Genomic DNA, 22,097 nt, shown 5'->3' on the forward strand with positions numbered 1-22,097 from the left:
TCCACCCCAACATATAAACTCATATCTAATGGTGTCTAAACATTCAGTAAGCACGTACCCCCCCCCCCTTACACCCAACACATGCCCACTTTAGAAAAGATAATGTTTCCTGCTCTCTCTCCCTTTCTGATAGAGACTGTGCCTCCTCTTTCAGGGCTCAGTTGTAACTCTTGCTGTTGCTTAGACTCTGTGGCCCAGGGACATTTCAGTGTCACCTACTGGGTGCCCGGATATGGTGCTGAGACCTGAAGGAAGCAGAATGAAAACAAGTGAAATGAACGCCTTTTTTCCCCTAAGCAACTGACCTTGAGGAAACTGCATTTAGAAGCAGAGACATCCCAGGGTTCCTAACAGGAAACCACCAGGATACAAGAAGATCTGGCTAGGAAAATGCCAGACACACTCCAGAGGGAGGAATCATTACTCAGGGTGATCAAGTAACCCATAATCTGCATTCTCTCTTCCTTTCCAATTTTAGAAGTAGATGAGGTAAGGGTATTTCTTTTGGAATAATATGATAGCACTAGCATTACATCTGGAAAGAAAGAGCTTAGAGTTTCTAGACACATTGCAACACCTACAGGGAAATTTAGCAAGGGTTTATGTTATTTTGTAATGTGTGCAGACTGTAATTAAGGATAATTCATGTTCATATAGTTATAAAATGCTGCTTGAAGAATGTTTGACAACTAACTTCTCAGATCCCAGATAGAATCAGTTTAACAAAGGGTTGAACTCTATGCCCCGTCCTTGTCACAACCATTGGTATCTGAATCATGGGGTGCAGTGATAGCATCATCCAACATTCCAAAGCATTTAATTTCAATGCTCAGCTTTTAACTTTACAGGCTATCCTATATATTAATGCGTCATTTTTGTCCATATGAATTTATAATACCATGCAACTGTTTCTAGCTGATAAAATTTAATTTGATCGAAACACTTAGTAGTCATTTACCCATGAGTGTCTTTCAACTGAGCTTTGAAGTGTACAGTCACCAATTATGAAGTGATTTCCCAACAGGTCTTAGAAAAATTCCTGATCAAAGTCTTTATCTTGCTAAGTACCCATCATATACTTGATAACTATTCAATTTAGACTTCAGCACTGAAAATTCCTTACCTTCTAACATTTCTCCTGAACGAGGCCACTTAAAATTTTAAAGCAATAACAATGCTGGTAGTGAAAACTAACATTGACATAGTGTAAATATTTTAGCTCAATAATGACAATAATTAACTTTATGGACCTAAGTTAGTAGTTGACATAATTAAGGAATACCTTGAAAACACTCCCTGAAAGTTTTTGATTTAGCTAACATTAATTAACGGGAACAGCTCATTAAACTGAATTTGTTAATCACCAAGTCTTTAGAGAAGGAAAAATGTATGTTCTGCCTTTAATATATATAACTGAGCCTATATATTAAATATGCTCAGTTATATATAGTATAAAAATTCATTATCATGAATTTTGTGGTTTTTTCTATTTCTAAAATTACTCTTTAAAATCAGAAAGTAAAACTCAAAACTCCTGTCAAATTAGAAGTCAACAAGTATGACTTCAGGGCCTCATCTTTGCCAATGGTTCTTTAGCTCATTTTTAAGGATCCCAATGACTGGTTCAGTATGACCAGTTCTGCGAGGCAGCTGGTAATCCAAAAACACACTTCTAATAGAAACAGATTCTTTGAAAGTCCTGGTTCTAATCATTCACACCCCCTCTCCCAGGTCACAAAGAGGGCAGCAAGTCAAAGAGTGGCCAGGATTGGAGATGGACCCATGCAAGTGTGGACAGATTTGCTGTTCTGTATGACATATGGACATGGGAAGCAGCTCTCCTAGAAAACAAACGTCAGGTATTTTTCCCCAAAATAAATCATCTGTTAAAAATCATTCTTATAAAACTCAGTTGTTTTTTCCCCTCCCTCTCTCTCTCTTTCTCTCTTTTCTTCCTTCTTCCCTCCCTTCCTCCTTCCCTTCCTCCTCTCTCCTGTCTCCCTTTTCCTTCTTCTTCTGAACCTACTGGGACTTTTAGTCAAGTTTTCAATAAAGCAAATATTTTTATGAAAATAATCTCAGCGAATTATAAAAATATGGGTAGTAAAATTTTCTTTGGTTCTTTGTCACAAAAATAAAATGTGAAGAATACCATCTTTTTTTGGTACCAGGGATTGAATTTAGGGGCACTCAACCACTGAGCCACATCCCCAGCCCTTTTGTATTCTATTTAGAGACAGGGTTTCACTGAATTGCTTAGTGCCTTGATTTTGCTGAGGCTGGCTTTGAACTCACAGTCTTCCTGTCTAAGCCTCCTGAACCTCTGGGATTATAGTCCTGCACCACTGTGCCAGGCAAGAGCACTTTACCTTGAGGCATAATTTGTTAGAAGCCTTTATAATTTAGGTCTTTCTAGTAATATGTATATTTTTAGTGAGAATGAATGATGATTCCTCTAACACTCATTATCTAGTCATAGGGACTAGCTCACTTTGCTAAACACAAGATAAACTAACTGACCCAATCATGGCCTTTAGAAGTATATGCCACTTGAGGGTGGGTGACTGCCATTGGGCAAGGAGTGCTGAGTGCATTAAGTTATGGGGTGGAGTTTAAAGCAGTGAAATAGCAAGCCACTAAACCATTAACCATATCATTAATGGCTCCTATCTCAATAATAAATGGAATACTGAAGATGTTCTGCTCTTCATTTGTGTCCTTAGCTTGAATTAATAGTTCTTTTGATAATAACCAATTGTTAGGAGTTTATCCTTCAAACATTGTTTTTACTCTGCCAGATACTGTTCATGGCATTAAGGACATGTAACAGCGGGGCCCCAATTAGAGGGAGAGATCTATCTTACGTGGTGGCTGTCAGAATGGAGGAAATGCTAGGAAGTCTTCCCAGAAGAATAGACATTTAACCTTATTACTAAATTATGAATAAGATGTTGTCCAGCAGAAGAAAAAATAAAAAAGATTCTTAAGCAGATGAAACAGCACTTACAATGTCACGGAGTTGTTACGTGGGATTGGCTCATTAGAACCCAAGGTAGAATGCTATGGCATGTTGGCAAACCTTCTAAACATGCTTTGGGTACAGACTGTGAAGAGCCTGAGAGTCATGCCATTTTAAAGTTTAAGGCAGGCATAGTGGCTCACCCCTCTAATCCCAGTGATTTAGGAGGCTGAGACAAGAAGATGGCAAGTTGAGGCCAGCCTAGTAATTTAGCAAGACCCTGTCACAAAATAAAAATAAAAAGGGCTGGGGATGTAGCTCAGTAGTCATGTGCCCCTGGGTTCAATCCCCAGTACAAAAAAATAAAATAAAAGTTTATCATAAAAGCAAAGAAGAGCCATCAATGAAGAACTTCCAAAGCTGACAGCATTATCATGCTTTATTCATGACAGGAATAGAAAGTCCTTGGGGGAAAAAAAAGTTATTACAATGGTGACCTAAAGAATTAGGAGGAGGTGTGGCACAAGAATTAAAATCAAGAATCAATAAGTGGGATGGACTCAAAATAAAAAGTTTCTTCTCAGGAAAGGAAACAATCAGTGAGGTGAATAGAAAGCCTACATCTTGGGAGCAAATCTTTCCCCCTCACACATCAGATAGAGCACTAATCACTAGGGTATATAAAGAACTCAAAAAGCTAAGCACCAAAAAAAACAAATAACCCAATCAATAAATGGATCAAGGACCTGAAGAGACACTTCTCAGAAGATGATGTACAATCAATTAACAAATACATGAAAAAATGTTCTTCATCACTAGTGATTAGAGAAATGCAAATTAAAACTACTCTAAGATTTCATCTCACTCCAGTCAGAATGGCAGCTATTATGTATACAAACAACATTAAGTATTGGCGAGGATGTGGGCAAAAAGTACACTCATACACTGCTGGTGGGACTGCAAATCGTTGCAGCCAATATGGAAAGCAGTATGGAGATTTCTTGGAAAATTGGGAATGGAACCGCCATTTGGCCCAGCTATCCCTCTCCTCGGTCTATGCCCAAAGGACTTAAAAACAGCATACTACAGGGACACAGCCACATCAATGTTTATAGAAGCACAATTTACAATAGCTAAACAGTGGAACCAATATAGAAGCCCTTCAATAGGTGAATGGATTAAAAAATGTGGCATATGTACACAATGGAATATTATAAAAGAGAATAAAATCATGGCATTTGCAAGTAAATGGATGGCCTTGGAGAAGATAATGCTAAGTGAAGTTAGCCAATCCCAAAAAACCAAATGCCGAATGTTTTCTCTGATATAAGGAGGCTGATTCATAGTGGGTTAGGGAGAGGGAGCATGGGAGGAATAGAGGAACTCTAGATGGGGCAGAGAGGGTGGGAGGGGAAGGGAGTGGGCATGGGGTTAGAAATGATGGTGGAATGTGATGATCATTACTATCCAAAGAACATGTATGAAGACATGAATTGGTGTGAATATACCATGTATAGAACCAGAGATGTAAAAAAATCGTGCTCTATATATGTAATAAGAATTGTAATGCATTCTGTTGTCATATATAAATAAAAAATTTTACATAAAAACAGAATTAGGAGGAGGCCCTCTACTGAGGATGCAGCAGTGAGAACAGAATGGAGCAGCAGACATGAGAAAACTTTGACGTGGAAATGGCAGAATTTGAAGACTGGGTCTGAGTGAGGAGTAAGGGTGGGTTTTAGGACTTCCTTGGGGTCAGGGAGTAGGCTCTTAAGCAGGACACAGGAGAAAGGAGGATGGTTTTAAAGGAGAAGATAATATTGAGTAGGACACAAAGCATTTGAGAGGGGTTTGCTAAAACCCAGGTGTGAGTGTTTTGTGGGGAGCCATAGACTAGACTGTTGGTTTTTTTTTCTTTTGTGGTACTGGGGAGCTAACTCAGGGCTTCTCACATGCTAGGCAAGTGCTCTACCACTGAGTTACAACCCCAGCCCTGTGGGGAGCTATAGGTTTGAAGTTCAATAGCAGTTGTGAGTTGGGGGTGTGAATGTGGCAGTTGAACCCCAGTAATAAACCCATACAAGCAGGAAAAGCTGGAGTGGTCTGCATGAGTCCCTGAGTAGTACATTCGAGGGGAAATTCATGGAACAAGGAGTAGCCAAATAGATTGGAGAAAAGCAGGGAAGAAATGGTATAGTGAGAACCAGCAGAACAAAGAGTTTTACTTAGGAGGGGATGGTTGCTGGTGTGGAGCCCAGTGGCCCATTGAGAAAGATGGCACCTCAAAACCAGCAATGAGTCAGCACTCAGGGGGTCACTGGCAGCTGAGTGGGACTCTTTCAGAAGAGCTATGGGGGTGGAAGCCAGACTGCAGTACACTTTGATGTGGTCTGAAGATAGGGAAGTGGGGTGTTTTCTTTGAATTGTTTTTCTAGTAGAATAGTTCACCATTTCACGTACTCTTTTGCTCTGTTACTTGTGGAGATGAAAGTCACCAGATTTTTATTTTTATTTTATAAACAACTGGCTGGGCTTAAGAGGTGCAAGTCTTGAGCCTTGGGGGAAAAATGTTCTTCTTTTCAAAGATAACACTTTGTTATCTTTGTACGAGTTAGTCTGCAACCATTAACTGCCAATTAGAATATTATGTTGATCAACTAAGTAAATGAGAAATTTAGATTCATGTCAAGAGCTTTGTAATGTTTTGAACAACTAATAATAAAAATAAAAGAAAAGAAAAGAAAAGAAGGGCTGGTGTCATTTTCATGCCCATTACACAGACAAGAACACCGAGGCGGAGAAGCTACCTGTGGTGGTTACAAACAAAGCAACAAAAAAATAAAAAAAAAAAAGGTGGTATTAAATGTAAACAGGACTGAACTCCTAACCTCCCCAAGTGTATTGGTCTAGGCCTGCATTTTAAATGCCCCACCCCCTTCCTTTGCTTTTCTCTCCCACCTTCCTTTTCTATTCCTCTTGACCTCCTTTGAACTCAAAGGCAATAGAAGAATAGAAGGGCAGAGAAGACAGAAAAACAAGCCATCTCCACACTTTTACCTACAGTACATTCTGTGTTAAGCTCTCAGGGCTATTCACTAGTTCTTTCTAGAATAAATGAAACTATTTTAATTTAAAACAATTGTTGAAAATATCTCCCTCCTTTCTACCCTGAGAATAAGTTCACCATAGAAACTGAGTTATCTGTGCCAACACTATAAAATATGGCCTCCATGCCAGAGATTCTGTCCAAAGGGCCCATTTTCAATGGCTAAGCCAGATTTCTATCTTGAATACAATTGGTCCCCCCCAGTACTGATTCCACTGCCAAGTTTCCCCAGCTGTTTTTGATTGTTAAGTATATTGGTGTCACTACTTACGAATTGCTTGAACATATTGGGTTATTTTAAACCCTTAAAATGACCATTTTATGTATGAAGATTCATCATATTAAAATGGGTGTCAATTGAAGTGGATTAAAAGGCACAGAGAAGCCAAACTGCTGCACTAGCTCCTAAGTGATGCTATCTTCTGCTAATTCTCTCGATAGTCCCCCAAAGATACACTCAGAGGATAATTTGAATTAGCATATTCAGCACTTGAAAGATTTTCATGCATTATTTTTTTGAAAAAAAAATAATTCTGTGATAAGTTGAACCTAGCATTGGTTTTCTGTTTTGGCACTTTCAGTTGACCTAAAACACATTTAAAACTTTTTTAAAAATCTCACAAAGAAAAAAAAAAAGTTTGAAATAAAAATAATATAAATGCAGGAAGGGTTCAGTTTATTCATTTTGTCTATTTCTTATTTTTCTCCAATATTTGAAGCCTACTATCAGTGTGTACAGCATATTATTTTGCCAGGAAGTTGGCCCTTGACACACACAGGTGACATTTGACAGGCTGGGAAGACTTCTTAGACAAATACCAGCCCAGATTTAAATGGAAATGGGCCAGTTAGCAAACAGATAATAAATAGAACCTATGCGGCAAAAAAAAAAAAAAAAATCATGTCCCACCCCTGTTGGGAAAGAATTCATACTAAAATTATACAAGGATCCATCTGAGAACTTCTCAAGGCTGTTCAAAATTTGAAGACTTATCAATTTAAACAACCAAGGCTATCAGATGAGATACTGCACATACTTCTACTAAAAAAAAGTATTTATTATTTATATGAAATTCAAATTTGACTGTATATCTTATATTTTTATTTACTAAATCTGACAACCTTATCAATAGCAATGGCGTGCAATTAGTGTGGGCCTCAGCAAGCTGGTTTCACCAGATTAAAATCACCAGCAAGAGCTTTCCCCACAATTCCTTATGAGCATCTCCTGCCAAATAACCAAACAACTGGGCTCTTTGTCCAAAAACAGGTCAAGGAAGTATCAATACTATTTAAACCAGCTCCTGGGATTGACCTGACCCAGCCAGAAGGGTTCAGGTTAGTCCAGAATGAATTAGACAAGTCATTGTTTCTTTTCTAATCCTCTCCTGGGGCGACTGGGTGACACCCTTCTTACTCCATCAAGTCATTCTCCCTTCATTTCTGTTTTTCCTTCTGCTGTTTAATAATTGAATATTATTCTAGGGTTGATCTGAGGTTCATGGAGCAAGGTCATTTAGGTCGTTACACTGCTTCATTCATTTTTCCCTGAACTCACCTAAAGTCAAGGGGATTATTTTCCTTCATTTTTTTTTCTGTACACTTGTGATATGAGGGTTTCCAGCCTGTGGAGTGCCTTCCATGATTAATATTTCCCAAAAAAGTATTTCCTAAAAATCAGGCACTAAATAAAGTACCTCAGGCTATCCCTACTTGAGCCTTGGCATTGAGTCCTCAGACACTGGGCATCTCTTAATAGAGAACGCTTGGATTCCTGGTGGGCTGTTCATTCCAGAATGTTGAACTCCCCAACATGGTGGAGGAAACCCTTTCTCCTCTCCCCTCTTATAGTCAGTGCCTGGGCCCTGAAAATCACACTGTGTCTGCACATGGAGGCCTTCTGAAAAAAGAAGTGAAAACTCAAATAAACAGCTGGAGGACTTATATACCATTTTAACAAGAGCAATGAATTATGAAGATGAAACTAGACAAGAGGCCAGCAGCGGTGGTGCACCCCTGTCATCCAGGAACTAGGGAGGCTGAAGCCTGAGGATCATAAGTTTGAGGCCAGCCTGAGCAACTTAGAAAGACCCTGTCTCAAAATAAAAGAAAACAAAACAAAAACACCAAGGACTGGAGATGTGGCTCAGTAGTAAAGTGCCCCAGGTTCAATCCCCAGTATCAGAAAGGAAAGAAGAGAAGAAAGAAAAAAAGAAAGACAGACAGACAGACAGGTAGGCTTCTAGGAGTGGTAAACATTTGGTGAAGTACCTTAGAACACATTGTCTTGTTGGAGCTTACAATTATTGCAGAATTATTTTGTTAAATATATAACCTGCCCCCTTTTATTTGTGGAAATCAGGGGAGGAAGGGACAGAAGTAAAAGGTTGAACTCAACTGGTTCAAAGCAGGTGTTCTGACGGGCGTGGTGGTGCATGCTTGTAATCCCAGCAACTCGGGAAGCTGAGTCAGGAGGATCGAAAATTCAAAGCCAGACTCAGCAACTTAATGAAGCCTTAAGCAACTTAGCAAGACCCTGTTTCAAAATAAAAAATAAAAAGTCTTGGGGATGTGGCTCAATGGTTAAGCTTCCCTGAGTTCAATCCCTGGTATCAGAGGGCGAGGGGAGCATGTGTTCTTTCCCTTTCCTCCCTGACTTGGTTTACAGATTTACTCACTACATCGGCTTGTGTGGATGCTGCATTGCCCACACCAGGGCCACAGGCTATTCCTATGTTCAAAGCTGTATCTCTCCTCCTGAGGCCCTGGGACTTGCCAAAGCCCCAGGAGGAGATTCCCCTCTTGCTGGCCCATAGGGGTCTTCTGCTCTTTCCTGACTGTCCACCTGTTTTTAGCTTCTTGATAGTTACTTTGAAGCCTACCAGCACACGTTGGACCCTGAGGAAAGGTTTGCCTTAGCACAAGCAATGACTGACATTATGCATCGGCGCCCCAAATTTGATCTTGGCCACCCTTATTTCATTAAGGCCTACCAAGAGGAATGCACCTGCCTGAGGCTTCACCTGCAGCTAATAAAGGGCATCCTCAACCATCACGTGAGTAGGGTTTTAAATATTGCATATGAAAAGGGGATGGAAAACATGAACCAGAAGATAATGTTTTCCTTTCATTGCTGGTGCAGAATCTGGGCTTTCTAGCATGTTTGTTTGTAAGCTCATTTGCATTGCTGAATTCCGAGCATAACTCAGGTTTTTAATTTTTTTGTTTTTTGCCATACCAGGGATGAAACCAGCAGCACTCTAACACTAAGCTTCATTCCCAATCCCGCCTTTTTTTTTTTTTTTTTTTTTGCATGGAGGGACCCAGTCTTGCTAAGTTGCTTAAGGCCTCATTAAATTGCCCAGGCTGGCTTCAAACTTTCCATCCTTCTGCCTCAGCCTCCCTAGTCACTGGGATTATAGGCATATCCAAAATGCCTGGCATAATTAGGGTCTTACAGGGTGGTCTTCAATCCTATTTACTGTTAATTGGGTGCCTCAGTTTTCAAGAGATCATAGAGCTTATCAATACAGAAATAACTAATGATACATCTTTTTCAAGACATATAATATGGTGTCTATTTAAAATTTTTGTGACTATTTTTAGGACACCGAAAGATATGATCCCATTGTACATCCTCTAGGGAAAAGCTGGGCATGAAGCAAGCAGGAAACAAAGGGTAGAATTTTTTCCAAATTGTCAAATATTTGACCTAAAGAAGTTTTTCTTTTGCCTCTGAACCATGGTTGCCTGTGCTTTCCTTGGCTTGGATGGAGAGACCAGTATGTCTCATTGCAATGAGTCTTCATAATGTCAGGATGAAAATTAGTCAAATGATAAAGAGACACAAAAGGATGATGTTCTTCCCCTGTGAAGGCTCATAACTCACATCCACAGGAAAGTCTAACTCTTCTCATTGTGGCACTTTACACTACATTTTAGATGGAGCGCCAGCGGGAGTATGTCCAGAGGCTCTGGCGAGATGATCATCCAGATGATCGCAAAAAATTCGGACTTCCCCTTAACATCATTTGTAAGCAACTTATTTCCATCAACAACAGCTGGTAAGTTGGTGTTGTCTTTACATTTTGCATTTAATGTAGATTAATGAAGGGCATAATGTTAAATCTACTCCTCTAGGAAGCACCTCTCAGGTATTTGAGGAGATGAGAAATATATGTATAAAAGCCACAGAAGCAGAGAAATGCAAATCAAAACCACCCTAAGATACCATCTCACTCCAGTAAGATTGGCAGCCATTAGGAAATCAAACAACAATAAGTGCTGGCGAGGATGTGGGGAAAAGGGTACACTTGTACATTGCTGGTGGGACTGCAAATTGGTGCAGCCAGTATGGAAAGCAGTATGGAGATTCCTGGGAAACCTGGGAATGGAACCACCATTTGACCCAGCTATCGCCCTTCTCGGACTATTCCCTGAGGATCTTAAAAGAGCGTACTATAGAGATACTGCCACATCAATGATCATAGCAGCACAATTCACAATAGCTAGACTGTGGAACCAACCTAGATGCCCTTCAATAGATGAATGGATAAAAAAAAATGTGGCATTTATACACAATGGAGTATTACGCAGCACTAAAAACTGACAAAATCATGGAATTTGCAGGGAAATGGATAGCATTAGAGCAGATTATGCTAAGTAAAGCTAGCCAATCCTTAAAAAATAAATGCCAAATGTCTTCTTTGATTTAAGGAGAGCAACTAAGAACTGAGCAGGGAGGAAGAGCATGAGGAAAAGATTAACATAAAACAGAGGCGAGTGGTGGGAGGGAAAGGGAGAGAGAAGGGAAATTGCATGGAAACGGAAGGAAACCCTCAACGTTATATGAAATCACATATAAGAGGTTGTGAGGGGAAAGGGGGGGAAAAACAAGGGAGAGAACTGAACAACAACAGATTAGGTAGAGAGGGAAGATGGGAGGGGAGGGGAGGGAAGGGGGGATAGTAGGGGATAGGAAAGGCAGCAGAATACAACAGTCACTAATATGGCATTATGTAAAAATGTGAATGTGTAACTGATGTGATTCTGCAATTTGTATTTGGGGTAAAAATGGGAGTTCATGACTCACTTGAATCAAATGTATGAAAGATGATATGTCATGAGCTTTGTAATGTTTTGAACAACCAATAAAAAAAATAAAAGAAAAAAAATAAAAAATAAATAAAAGCCACAGAAGAGGTATTCCCTTGAATATTGAATGTCCCTTTGCTTTGTAAATAATAAAGACTAGGTAGCTGGGATTTAAGCAGATCATTGGGTGCAGAATCACCATTCCCTTGTAAAGTCCTTGGGAAAAGGCAGCTGCTTTTGAAATGCACATAAGCCTACATATCTGACTTGGATGTGCTTGAAAGTTTTTCAAAAGGAATTTTTCTCTTCTAACAAGTGTCACTGCAGAGACCTTTGAACTTACCCCATTTAAAAAAAAATATTTCTTCTTTTTAGATATACATGACAATAGAATATATTTTCACATATTATACATACATGGTGTATAACTCCCCATTCTTGCAGTTGTACATGGTGTGAAGTTACACTAGTCATATATTCATATATTAACATAGGAAAGTTATGTCCAATTCATTCTACCATATTTTCTATTCTCATCCCCCCTCCCTTTCCTTCATTCCCCTCTATCTAATCCACTGAACTTGTATTCTTCCCTCCTCCCCTTATTGAATGTCAGCACATCTAAATATCAGAGAGAACATTTGGCCTTTGTATTTTGGGGGTTGACTTATTTCATTTAGCAGGATAGCTTCAGTTCCAACCATTTACTGGTAAATGCCATAATTTCATTCCTATTTATGGCTGAGTAATATTCTATTGTGTATATATATACCACACTTTCTTAATCCATTCATCTGTTGAAGGGCACCTAGATTGTTGGTTTCATAGTTTGGCTATTATAAATTGAGCTGCTATAGCTGGGTGCCGTGGTGCATGCCTGTAATCCCAACAGTTCAGGAAGCTGAGTCAGGAGGATCGCAAGTTCAAAACCAGCCTCAGCATTGGCGAGGTGCTTGGCAAATCAGTGAGACCCTGGGGATGTGGCTCAGTGGTTGAGTGCCCCTGAGTTCAATACTGAGGACCAAATAAACAAATAAATACATACATAAATACATAAATAAATAAATAAATAAATAGAGCTGCTATAAACACTGATGTGGCTGTGTCACTGTAGGATGCTGATTTTAAGGCCTTTGGGTATAGACCAAGGAGTGGAATAACTAGGTCAAATGGTGAATCCATTCCGAGTTTTCTGAGGAATCTCCATACTGCTTTCCAGAGTAGTTGCATCAACTTTCAGTCCCACCACATCCTTGCCAACATTTACTGTGAACTCACTAAGGCAGAGTTCAGTTTCCTGAGACTACTCAGAGAGGGTGCACATTCTGTCTCCTCCTCCCTATGACTCTTCCCTCTCTCCTCCTGCCCTCCAGTCTTTGAGGGTAAAGGGAACTGGGAAGTGGGTGTCAAGTCACAAGTTGACCTGTGTATCCATAGATCAAAGTCTCTCCACTGCCTTCAAATGGGTGGAGAAATTGTCTAGCTTCTCTCAACATCCAACAAAGACTTGTTGCACCAGGCAGTGTGCCAGGACCTGGGGACACAGCTGTGAGCACAGGCATAGCCCTAGGCTCCTGGGGGGTGTCTATAGGAAGGACAGAGTTTGTGAAAGAAATTGCCATAATGGGCTATGGTATCATCTTGGGCACAGGCACAGTACCGAGGGAATTAATAGCTGAGGTTCTAACCTCATTTCTTCAGAAACAGCCCTGGGAGCTTCGGATGCAAAACTCTGCCTTTTCTCCCTAGTACTTTTTCAGGACTGATATCTTCACTGTAATGAACTTGAGACTCCAGCTGTGTATACAGCTTGCTATGGTGAGAATCTACCATTCAGGAAATTATTTTTGGCTAAGGTTATATGGATACTAAAACCTGTCAGAATCATCTCAGATGCAAATGTTACTTGTCTGATGAGGATCCTTTCTGGATTTGGGGCTGTCTTTCTTAAGATCCAGGACTAAGGAGAATTCCATTTGCATGAGTTTAAAGGAAAACATTTATGTCCTTCGGTTCTATGTAAATGTCTTGTACTAGGGCCTTTATTTCCAAAGTAATAATAACTCACAGATAAGCATTTTATTGTTTCTGGCCTCTGTTTCTGAAATATATCATTCTTGCCACAAGTATGAATAATTCCAGCAGTTGAATAAAAAAGTTTAAAATTTTCTTTGTCCATTAACATTTTTGGCAGGAGAAGATAAAAATTCAAGTGAAAAAGAAAAACTTATAACCATGAAAATTATTTTTAAATTTTATTTTGTTTTCAGATATCTGACTAGATATTGATGACTGAATGGCTGACAGTTTTGACATCTTTTATTTTGAGATGGCTTTCACCATGTAGCCCAGGCTGGTTTTGCACTCCTGGATTCAAGTGATCCTCCTTCCTCAGCCTTCCAAGTCCTGGGTCTACCCGTGCACAAAACAGCACCAGGATCATGCATTATCTTATTCTTTTAGAGCTTTTAGAATACATGTCTATTTCTTTCCCTTTTAAAGGGTACCTGTTAAAGCAAAGAACATATATGTAACCCTGGATGGGCCTCTGAGGTCCCTCTGGATTCCTAGTTCTTTATAATGCTCTGGATCTATAGAAGCTATATCATTGGTCTTTAAAAATCTAAAATTCAAATATCTTTGTTGCATAAGATTACCATTCAGTTTTCCTCTTCTTTAAGCCCAGATTTGAAAAACGTTTATTTGTTGGAGTTCCACCCTTCCCTCGGCCTGGCAGGGTTGGTCCCCAAAGCCCTGGAGCACCTGTTCAGTGAGGCCTGCCGCACCTGCAGGCCCACATCACCCAGTGGCCTCGCCTCGCTGGAGCGACACATCCTGCAACTGGCTCTGAACCTGTGGCTCTCACCAACCAAGCCCGAGAACTGGTACAGCGAACAGCTCCAGAAAGATGTGGGTTCCTTCTGCAGGGGGTAGTTTGGTTTCTTGGCAAGAGAACACTTCCTTCCAGATGTTACTGTTTAGCTCTGTTTTTCTGCTTGGCTCTGTACCCTTTGTTTTGGCCAGAGATAGATCACAGTGCTAGGCCTTGCCAATAATTTTATGTGATTTTCTTTTTTTGGTCTAAGTTTCTAGTTTATAAGACTGCTGCTACAATTAAAATTAAAAAGGAGATTATGTAGGTATGGGAAAATATTTTCTGGTTTATTATTTACAACAAAACATGTTTTTATTAAAAATTACATATTTTCTTCTAAGACTCTTCCTAGAATTTGCTCTGTTTGTCTTGAGTCAAACTCTGGTGGAGGAAAGAGAATACTGAGTTTTTGGACTTCAGTTGAGTCCTATCATTAACCTGCTGAGTCTGGGCAACTATTTTAGGCTTTCTGAGCCCTACTTTTCTTGAAATTTTATGTTTGTATATTTGGGGAGAAATTAACAGAGGTAAGCTTGATGACCTTGAAAGTCCTTTCTTCTAATGCCCAGTGATTCTAACTGTGGCCTAATGATTTATATGGTATCCTTAGTTGGATTTTAATCCTCTTTCTTTCTTTCTTTCTTTTCTTTTCTACTAAGTCTATCAAGATTGAGCCTGGGTTTCCAGTTTGATGTTACTCTGTGGGGCACTTGCTATATGATAGAAAAACATCTGCTCCATGCTTCTGTCTTATCTTCTTATCCTCCCCCTCCCAAACTAAGACTTGATGTGATTTAAAATTGATTAGATAATATAAAATAATAAAATAAAATAATATAAAATTAAAGAGAATTTAGCAGAAGAGGGAAAAAAATTTAACCACTCAAATACACTCAATATTTTTCTGAGTTCATGTATTTTTCACATGCCTGTTTGACATAGTTACAAACATATCTTTCATACACTGTTATCTTCTATTTTTCTTAGTGAATATTATACTATATATTTTCCTGTGTTACTAACTAGTCTTTTCACTCACTTTTATGACCACATCATTCCCTTACATGATGAATTATAACCACTCTACCCATTTCCCTACTGATGGGCATTTGAGTTTTTCATCATTATTAAAAATACCAAGAAGTACATCTTTATGCTTAGGGATTTTTCCGAATTTTGAACTGATTCCTTTGATAGATTCTTGGAAGTGGAATTGCTGAAATGAAATTTAAATCTTTAAATGCAAATTGGCAGATTATTTCCTGAAAGAGCTGTGCCAACTTACGTTGCTACCAACAGAGGGCCAGTTCAGCTATAGCTCACAAGGCCGGATTTGGTGAAAACATACAATGCATGTGCTCATCTAACCTAAACATAAAATGGCAATATGCTTTTAATTTACATTGCAATTTATTGAGATTATTTTTTCAAATGTTTGGTTATTAGTTATAATCTTTGTGACATTTCTGTTCTTTGTTGATTTTTCTGTTGGAATCCTAATGCCATTCCTATCCACTTACATGAGCTTTTCTATCATATGTCTATCATATTTTCTGCAAGTATTTCCCCCATTTGTCTTTTAACAGAAAATTTTTATTTTCATTTAGTCAAATCTGTTGATCATTTCCTTTGTGATTTCCTCTATCCTTCTAGATGCAGTGAGAAAATCTTCCTCCAGATGTTTCAAATTTTCTATTTTATTCTAATTTTAAAGGTTTGCTTTTGTTTTTAAAATATTTAACTCCTTTCCAGGCTGAGTTTTAAAGAACTTCTGTATTGATTTCCATAGTGGTTGTGCTAATTTACAGTCCTACCAACAGTGCGAAAGTGTGCCTTTTTCCCGCCTCCTCTCTAGCATTTATTATTATTTCTATTCTTGATGACTGCCATTCTGATTGGAGTGAGATGAAATTTTGGTATAGTCTAGGAATGTATTCTTGAATGACACTTTTATTTCTTGGGTCTGTTGCTTTTGTTTGCTTCCTCAGGAATTTGTAGAATATGATTTAAAGCATTGGCTTTTCTCTGCCTATCATCAACAGCTATAATATTTTTCATTTTTATTTTAAATATAATATTAGATTTTTAAATAAAAAAAAATATTTAACTCCTTTACTATTTCACTCAAGTGTGTGTGTGTGTGTGTGTGTGTAAAGTATGAATCAAAATTGAGTTTTTCTTCAAATTATCAGCCATTTATTCTACTATCATTTACTGAAGATTCTTTCTACATTGTCTTATGGTGCTGTTTTTTAAAATATATTTCAAATTTTCTCATAAATCATAATGAATACCTGGGATATTTGTCTAGTCTCCTATTGATGTATTATCATTATTATTATTATTATTGGTACCAGGGACTGAACCTAGGGCCTTGCAAATGGTAGGCAAGTGCTCTACCTTCTGAGTGACACCCCCAGCCCTTAATAATCATTTTTGAAATGTGTTCAAATCTGTACTTAGAAATGCTAAATATTTAGCCAGATTTTTTTTGTATTAGGTTAGAAAGTGGGGGAAGTATTACTCCCAGAAGACATGCAAGAATTTAATACTGTCTTTGGTATCCTGCTAGAAGACATCAAGGGTCTAGGAAAGGCATCCTTGAGTACACACATCCTTTGGCAGATAAGTGGGTAGATGAGGAAGCTGGTGAACCTTGGGGGACCAAACCAGGAAAGGCAGATAGAGAGTCCCCAAACTTAGTCCTTGTTGGGGGTGGTACATTAGGGGACAAAAAAGATGTCAGAGCAGAGTTACCCACGAGGGAGGCACCACATGGCATTAAAGGACGTTTTGTTACTTCACAGATTACCCATGGCCAGCTCTAAGTATGGGGAAGGAGTCCTGTGAGGACAGTTGGGTGTCCTGTCAAACTGTTGGACACGGCATTAGGAAGCTCAGTTTACTCCAGATACCCCTGGGCTTGGTATAGAGGGGAGGAGAAGAGAGAGATTACTGAGTTATATTTTAATTATAAGCACTAGATTATGGTAAGACATCAAGTGACAGGCTCCATACATGGGAAAAATATGGAACTAGAGAATCGGATGCCAACGTGTATGAGTGCTGTTGTATTCTGGAAAGCGTCAATGTTGTTGATTCCTTGTTGGCAAAGGTGGATAATGGTGTCTGTGGTGCCTAATTCCTGGGGTGGGAGAGTGTCTGGCAAAAATAAAAATGAGTTAATATGTGTGTAAATACTTGAAATTTTGAAACTGCAATTAGAGGGATTTATAAAAAATTCTTGGCCACCAAAATAATTTTTAAGATCAGGGACTTATTTTTCTATTTAGATTATTGTTGTCTTTATTTAGACTGAAAACATTTACAATAATGATAACAACAAATGTCTTTATGTATGTTAACACAGCCCTATTAGGTAGTTATTATCTGATAGTATCTAGTAGATATTGTTATTATTTTTATCCCTACTTTACAGAGATGGTATCAGGGCTGGGACTTGAGCTCAGGAAATCTGGACCCAGAGTCCATGCAATGACAGCATTTCAAAAAAAAAAAAAAAAAAATGTGAGGTCTTTTTTTTGTGTGTGTGTGTTTTGAAAGGTACTTTGCATTCTTTCAGCTGTTTTCAGCTAGAGTGATGGGAGATCCCTTTCTCGTGGAGGAGACAGGCCTGCTTGCACTCACATCCGCAGCAGACGAAGGACAGAAACAGGGCCAACAGCCTCACATGCTGCTCCTGGAGACATTTTCCAAACTTCTGGAACTCCTGACTCTCCGCCACCGTCTAATCGCAATGAGTCTTGAGAGTGCACACCTAGCTCGGTTAGTAGGGGGGCCAAGGAGCCAGGTGAGACATGAGCATTACAGCAAAATGAGGGGAATAAATGACAGGCCCGGGCCTCCCCATCTATAAGCCTTGCCCCAGAGTGAGTTTTCTAATTGGTTAAAGTGATCACCTAGCACGTTCTAGACCTCACCTGCATGTACCTCTCTGACCACTCAACTAGCTAAGTCCTCCCAGTGGCCCCTAGGTTTCCTTTCTACTCAGCACATGACTTTTTTTTTTTTTTTTTTTTTTTGTACTGGGAATTGAACTCAGGGGCATTCGACTACTGAACCACACTCTCAGCCCTATTTTGTATTTTATTTAGAAACAGGGTCTCACTGAGTTGCTTAGGTCCTCACAGTTGCTGAGGCTGGCTTTGAACTCACGATCCTCCTGCCTCAGACTCCCAAGCTGCTGGGATTACAGGCATGCGCCACCGCACCCATCCGTAGCACATGACTTTTTAATTGATATTTAATACTGGTTTACCAGTTTTTCTGCTAGCATCTGTTCCCTGAATGCAAAAAGCCCTGTCCACATTGTTTACCATGATATCCCATAACCTGGTCTCTTAGTCTGTTTTGTGCTGCTATAAACAGAATGTCTGAGACTGGGGAATTTATAAAGAATGGAGATTTATTTCTCCTGGTTCTGGAGGTTGGGAAGTTCAAAGTTGAGAGGCTACATCTGCATCTGATGAGGGCCTTTTTTTTTTTTTTTTTTTTGGTATCAGGAATTGAACCCATGGGTGTTTAACCACAGAACCACATCCCCAGCCCTTTTAAAAAATATTTTATTTAGAGACAGAGTCTCACTGAATTGCTTAGGTCCTTGCTAAGTTGCTGAGGCTGGCTTTTGAACTCATGATCCTCCTGCCTCAGCCTCCCAAGCAGCTGGGATTACAGACGTGCACCACCATGCCAGGCATCTTTTTAAAACAATTAAAATATATATATATATATATATATATATATATATATATATATATATATATATATATATATATATGAATGACAGTAGAGTGTGTTTTGACATGTTATACATACACGGAGTATAACTTCCCATTTTTGTGGTTGTACATGATGTGGAGTTACGCTAGTCATATACTCATATGAACTCCATTTTTTTTTCTTTCTTTTTAAAAATTTGTTCTGCTTAGATATACATGTCAGTAGAATGTATTTTGACATATTTATGTAAACATGGAGTGTATCTTATTCTAATTGGAATCCCAGTCTTGTGGTTGTACATAATATGGAGATTGATTGTGGTGTATTCATATATGTACATCAGAAGGTTGTGCCAGGTTCATTCCACTGTCCCCCTTGATCTCAGACACTTATTCTCCAGAACTCTGAGACAATATATTTCTGTTGTTTAAGCTACTAAGCACTTTGTGTGTTTCTGTGGCACTTCATTACAGCAACCTGAGCAGACTGACACAGGTGCCAATTGAACTTCCTGCATCAACTTCTCAAGATGAGAAATGTGTGAGAACAGGGGTGTGGAGACTAGGAGAACATTGTAGACATGTAAGGCTGAGATGCCAGAGGGCCACCTGGCATCTGCCACACTGCAAACCATGGAAACCTGGGACTGGGGCTGAGAGTTGAGTCAAGCTAGACATGGGAGTCACAGAGTCTTATATGAGGGGGTGATATTAGGGCCTGGGGTTGGATAGTCGGCTCAAGGAGGGGATGCAGTAAATGAGAAGAGAGTCAGGTCTTGAACTCAGGAAACACCAGAATTTGAAAATGAGAAAGATTGGGCAGGAGCAGGAGAAAATGGTGAATGTTGAATGGGTAGTGACATTGGTGACCTTGTGAGGGCTCTGGAGACAGAAACCAACCTGGAGGAAATGAGAGTGGTGGAAGTGCCCAAGCGAATCTCCTTCTACTTTGACTGTGTTCTGCAGCCCACAATGGTCACAGCAAGAGCAGAACGCAAGGCCTCGGGGCTCATTCACTTCCCACACTGTATTTGGCCAACTTTTGTTTGACTTTTTGCTTTTGTGCTTTTTTAAGTGTCTTGGTTTTATTATGATTACTTTCCTTCAGGAGAAAATATTAACACATGGCCTTGGCTCTCCTTTTCTTTTAGGCACTATAAGGAATTGGCTGAGGAGATGGGGTTTGAAGAGTTCCATTTATATCTGAGGCCCGTTCACTTTGAATTTGCATCACCCAGGGACAAGGTGGACCAGCCACCTCCTGCCTTTATAACATCTCTGCTGGAGCACAGTGGTCGGCTAGACAGGTGAGCCTGGGAGGGCTGGAGTGAAAAAAAAAAAATTACTATAATGGTGGAATAAACAACCAGTGGGAACAAATTATTCCACCCATGGACAAACAAGATGAATTGTACTTCTAAATTCTCTTTCTTATGCCCCATCTGCCATGTCAAGCACATTACCAGAAAGAAACCCCGTTTATCAGCTACAGACCTTGAATCTACTGAGTTGGGGGAAGGAATCTTCTTCCTTATACAGAAGCAGCCTTTAATGTGTGGGTAGGAGAAACTTCTGCCTCTCTCCTCTTGCCTTTCTGCTAGTCTGCTCTTTCCCCTGGGGTCCCAGCTGTCTCCCTGGAGGTTTATGGTATTGGCTCTGCCCCAGGGAAGGCAAAGGTGACTCCCAGGAGGGAATCACCCTAGTTTTGCTAATATGGATCACTGCTCTAATTATAACTCTGATATGTTGACATGCTAAAGGACTCCTCAGCGTGTGGCTGGAACAAAAAGGGTTAGGATGGTAGAATACAATACCCCCAGATTACCCAAGGCACTGTGGAAATTTTGGACTGGATAAGTCTTCGTTGGGGGAGGGAGACATCCTGTGTGTCTTAGATAATTTAGGAGCCTGCCTGACTTCCACCCACTAGATGACAGTAGTACCCCCACTACATACTCTGTCCTCCCCAAACCCCCACCCTTTGGCTCTTCCTGACAATCAAAGATGTCTCCAGACATTGCCAAATAATGCCCTGGAGGCAAATCTCCCTGACTCTATTTTGTCACTAGTTAAACCAAACCCAGAATGCACTGAGGATACAGAGCTATGCCACAGAAGCCAAGGCAGGAAGTGTGGTCAGGCTCAGGTCTCCAAATGACAAAAGTCAAGTCGGAAGCCAGGCTATCTACCGGTTCCTCAAGGGCCTCCTGCTGTGAAAATAGGAGACCTTTTTGTTCAGCTGGAATCCACCAATCAGCACAAATTGCCTGAATGTGCTGTACTCTGGTCAGGTGGTGATTGGTCCTCCAGTGATGATCCAGAGATGCTACAAGACAAGAGGAGCCTTCTGAATCACCAGGGGGGAGGTGCATGCATCTAGAGCACTTGTGTCTTGAGTTTGTATTATGTTATCTATGTTAATTCCCTGAAGCCACCACTTTGGAGGGCCACTGTAACAACCGCATAGGCCAGATATGAGAATAGTGACTTCCGTTTTAAAAAGCACATTTATGCACACTACCCTGTTTCGTATTTCCATGACCCTATGAGATGAGCAATATCCTCATATTCACAGGAGGAAACAAAAATTGATTGATATTAAATTACCCAACAAAATCTCATAGTTATAGACAATAGACCATGTCCCAAGATGAAAATGTGACTGCAGAGAATATTTGGATGACTTTTGGAACCAAATTAGACAACATTTAGGGTGTGTTCCAAGGAGGAAGTCAGCAAGGTGTCCTGAGCAGGTGCGGTCAAGAAGGTGGGAGGAAAATAGGAGGGATCAGGAGAAAAGAATTTCAAACATGGAATGGTTACCACGACCGAACTGCAGAGTAAGGACTGAAAAGACTCCAGAGGCCTTACAGGTTTTTGTTTTTGTTTTTTGGACCAGGAATTGAACTCAGGGACACTCAATTACTGAGACACACCCAGCCCTATTTTGTATTTTATTTAGAGACAAGGTCTCACTGAGCTGCTTATGGCCTCGTTGTTGCAGAGGCTGGCTTTTGAACTCACGATCCTTCTGCCTCAGCCTCCTGAGCCACTGGGTTTATAGGTGTGCACCACTGCACCTGGTGAGCCCTTCCAGTTTTAAGGTTGAAATATCTTATATAAAACCCGCAATTGCTGGTGCTGCTGATGTTCCAGATCTGATCTCATGCCATTTGTGCCATCCGAAGGGGCATCTCATGACACATACTATGTCACATCAAAACACTTGAATCAAAGTGTGAAACATGATATGTCAAGAACTATGTAATGTTTTGAACAACCAACAATAAAAATTTAAAAAAAATTTAAAAAAAACCATAT

General features: G+C 39.8%; 1 protein-coding gene across 1 annotated transcript in view; it reads left to right on the plus strand.

Annotated features, from left to right (window-relative positions):
• CEP57L1 (centrosomal protein 57 like 1) overlaps window positions 1–22,097 on the plus strand; it is a 237,698-nt gene that overhangs the window by 140,283 nt on the left and 75,318 nt on the right. The window contains exons 16-21 of the mRNA XM_081294808.1: window positions 1,732–1,859; window positions 8,924–9,124; window positions 10,011–10,132; window positions 13,844–14,072; window positions 17,621–17,823; window positions 19,928–20,083. Coding sequence (XP_081150934.1) covers window positions 1,732–1,859; window positions 8,924–9,124; window positions 10,011–10,132; window positions 13,844–14,072; window positions 17,621–17,823; window positions 19,928–20,083 — 1,039 coding nt within the window. The remainder of the gene's footprint in view (window positions 1–1,731; window positions 1,860–8,923; window positions 9,125–10,010; window positions 10,133–13,843; window positions 14,073–17,620; window positions 17,824–19,927; window positions 20,084–22,097) is intronic.

The sequence above is a fragment of the Spermophilus citellus genome, assembly GCF_964194105.1.
Source record: "Spermophilus citellus genome assembly, chromosome: 5".
Classification (NCBI taxonomy): Eukaryota; Metazoa; Chordata; class Mammalia; order Rodentia; family Sciuridae; genus Spermophilus; species Spermophilus citellus.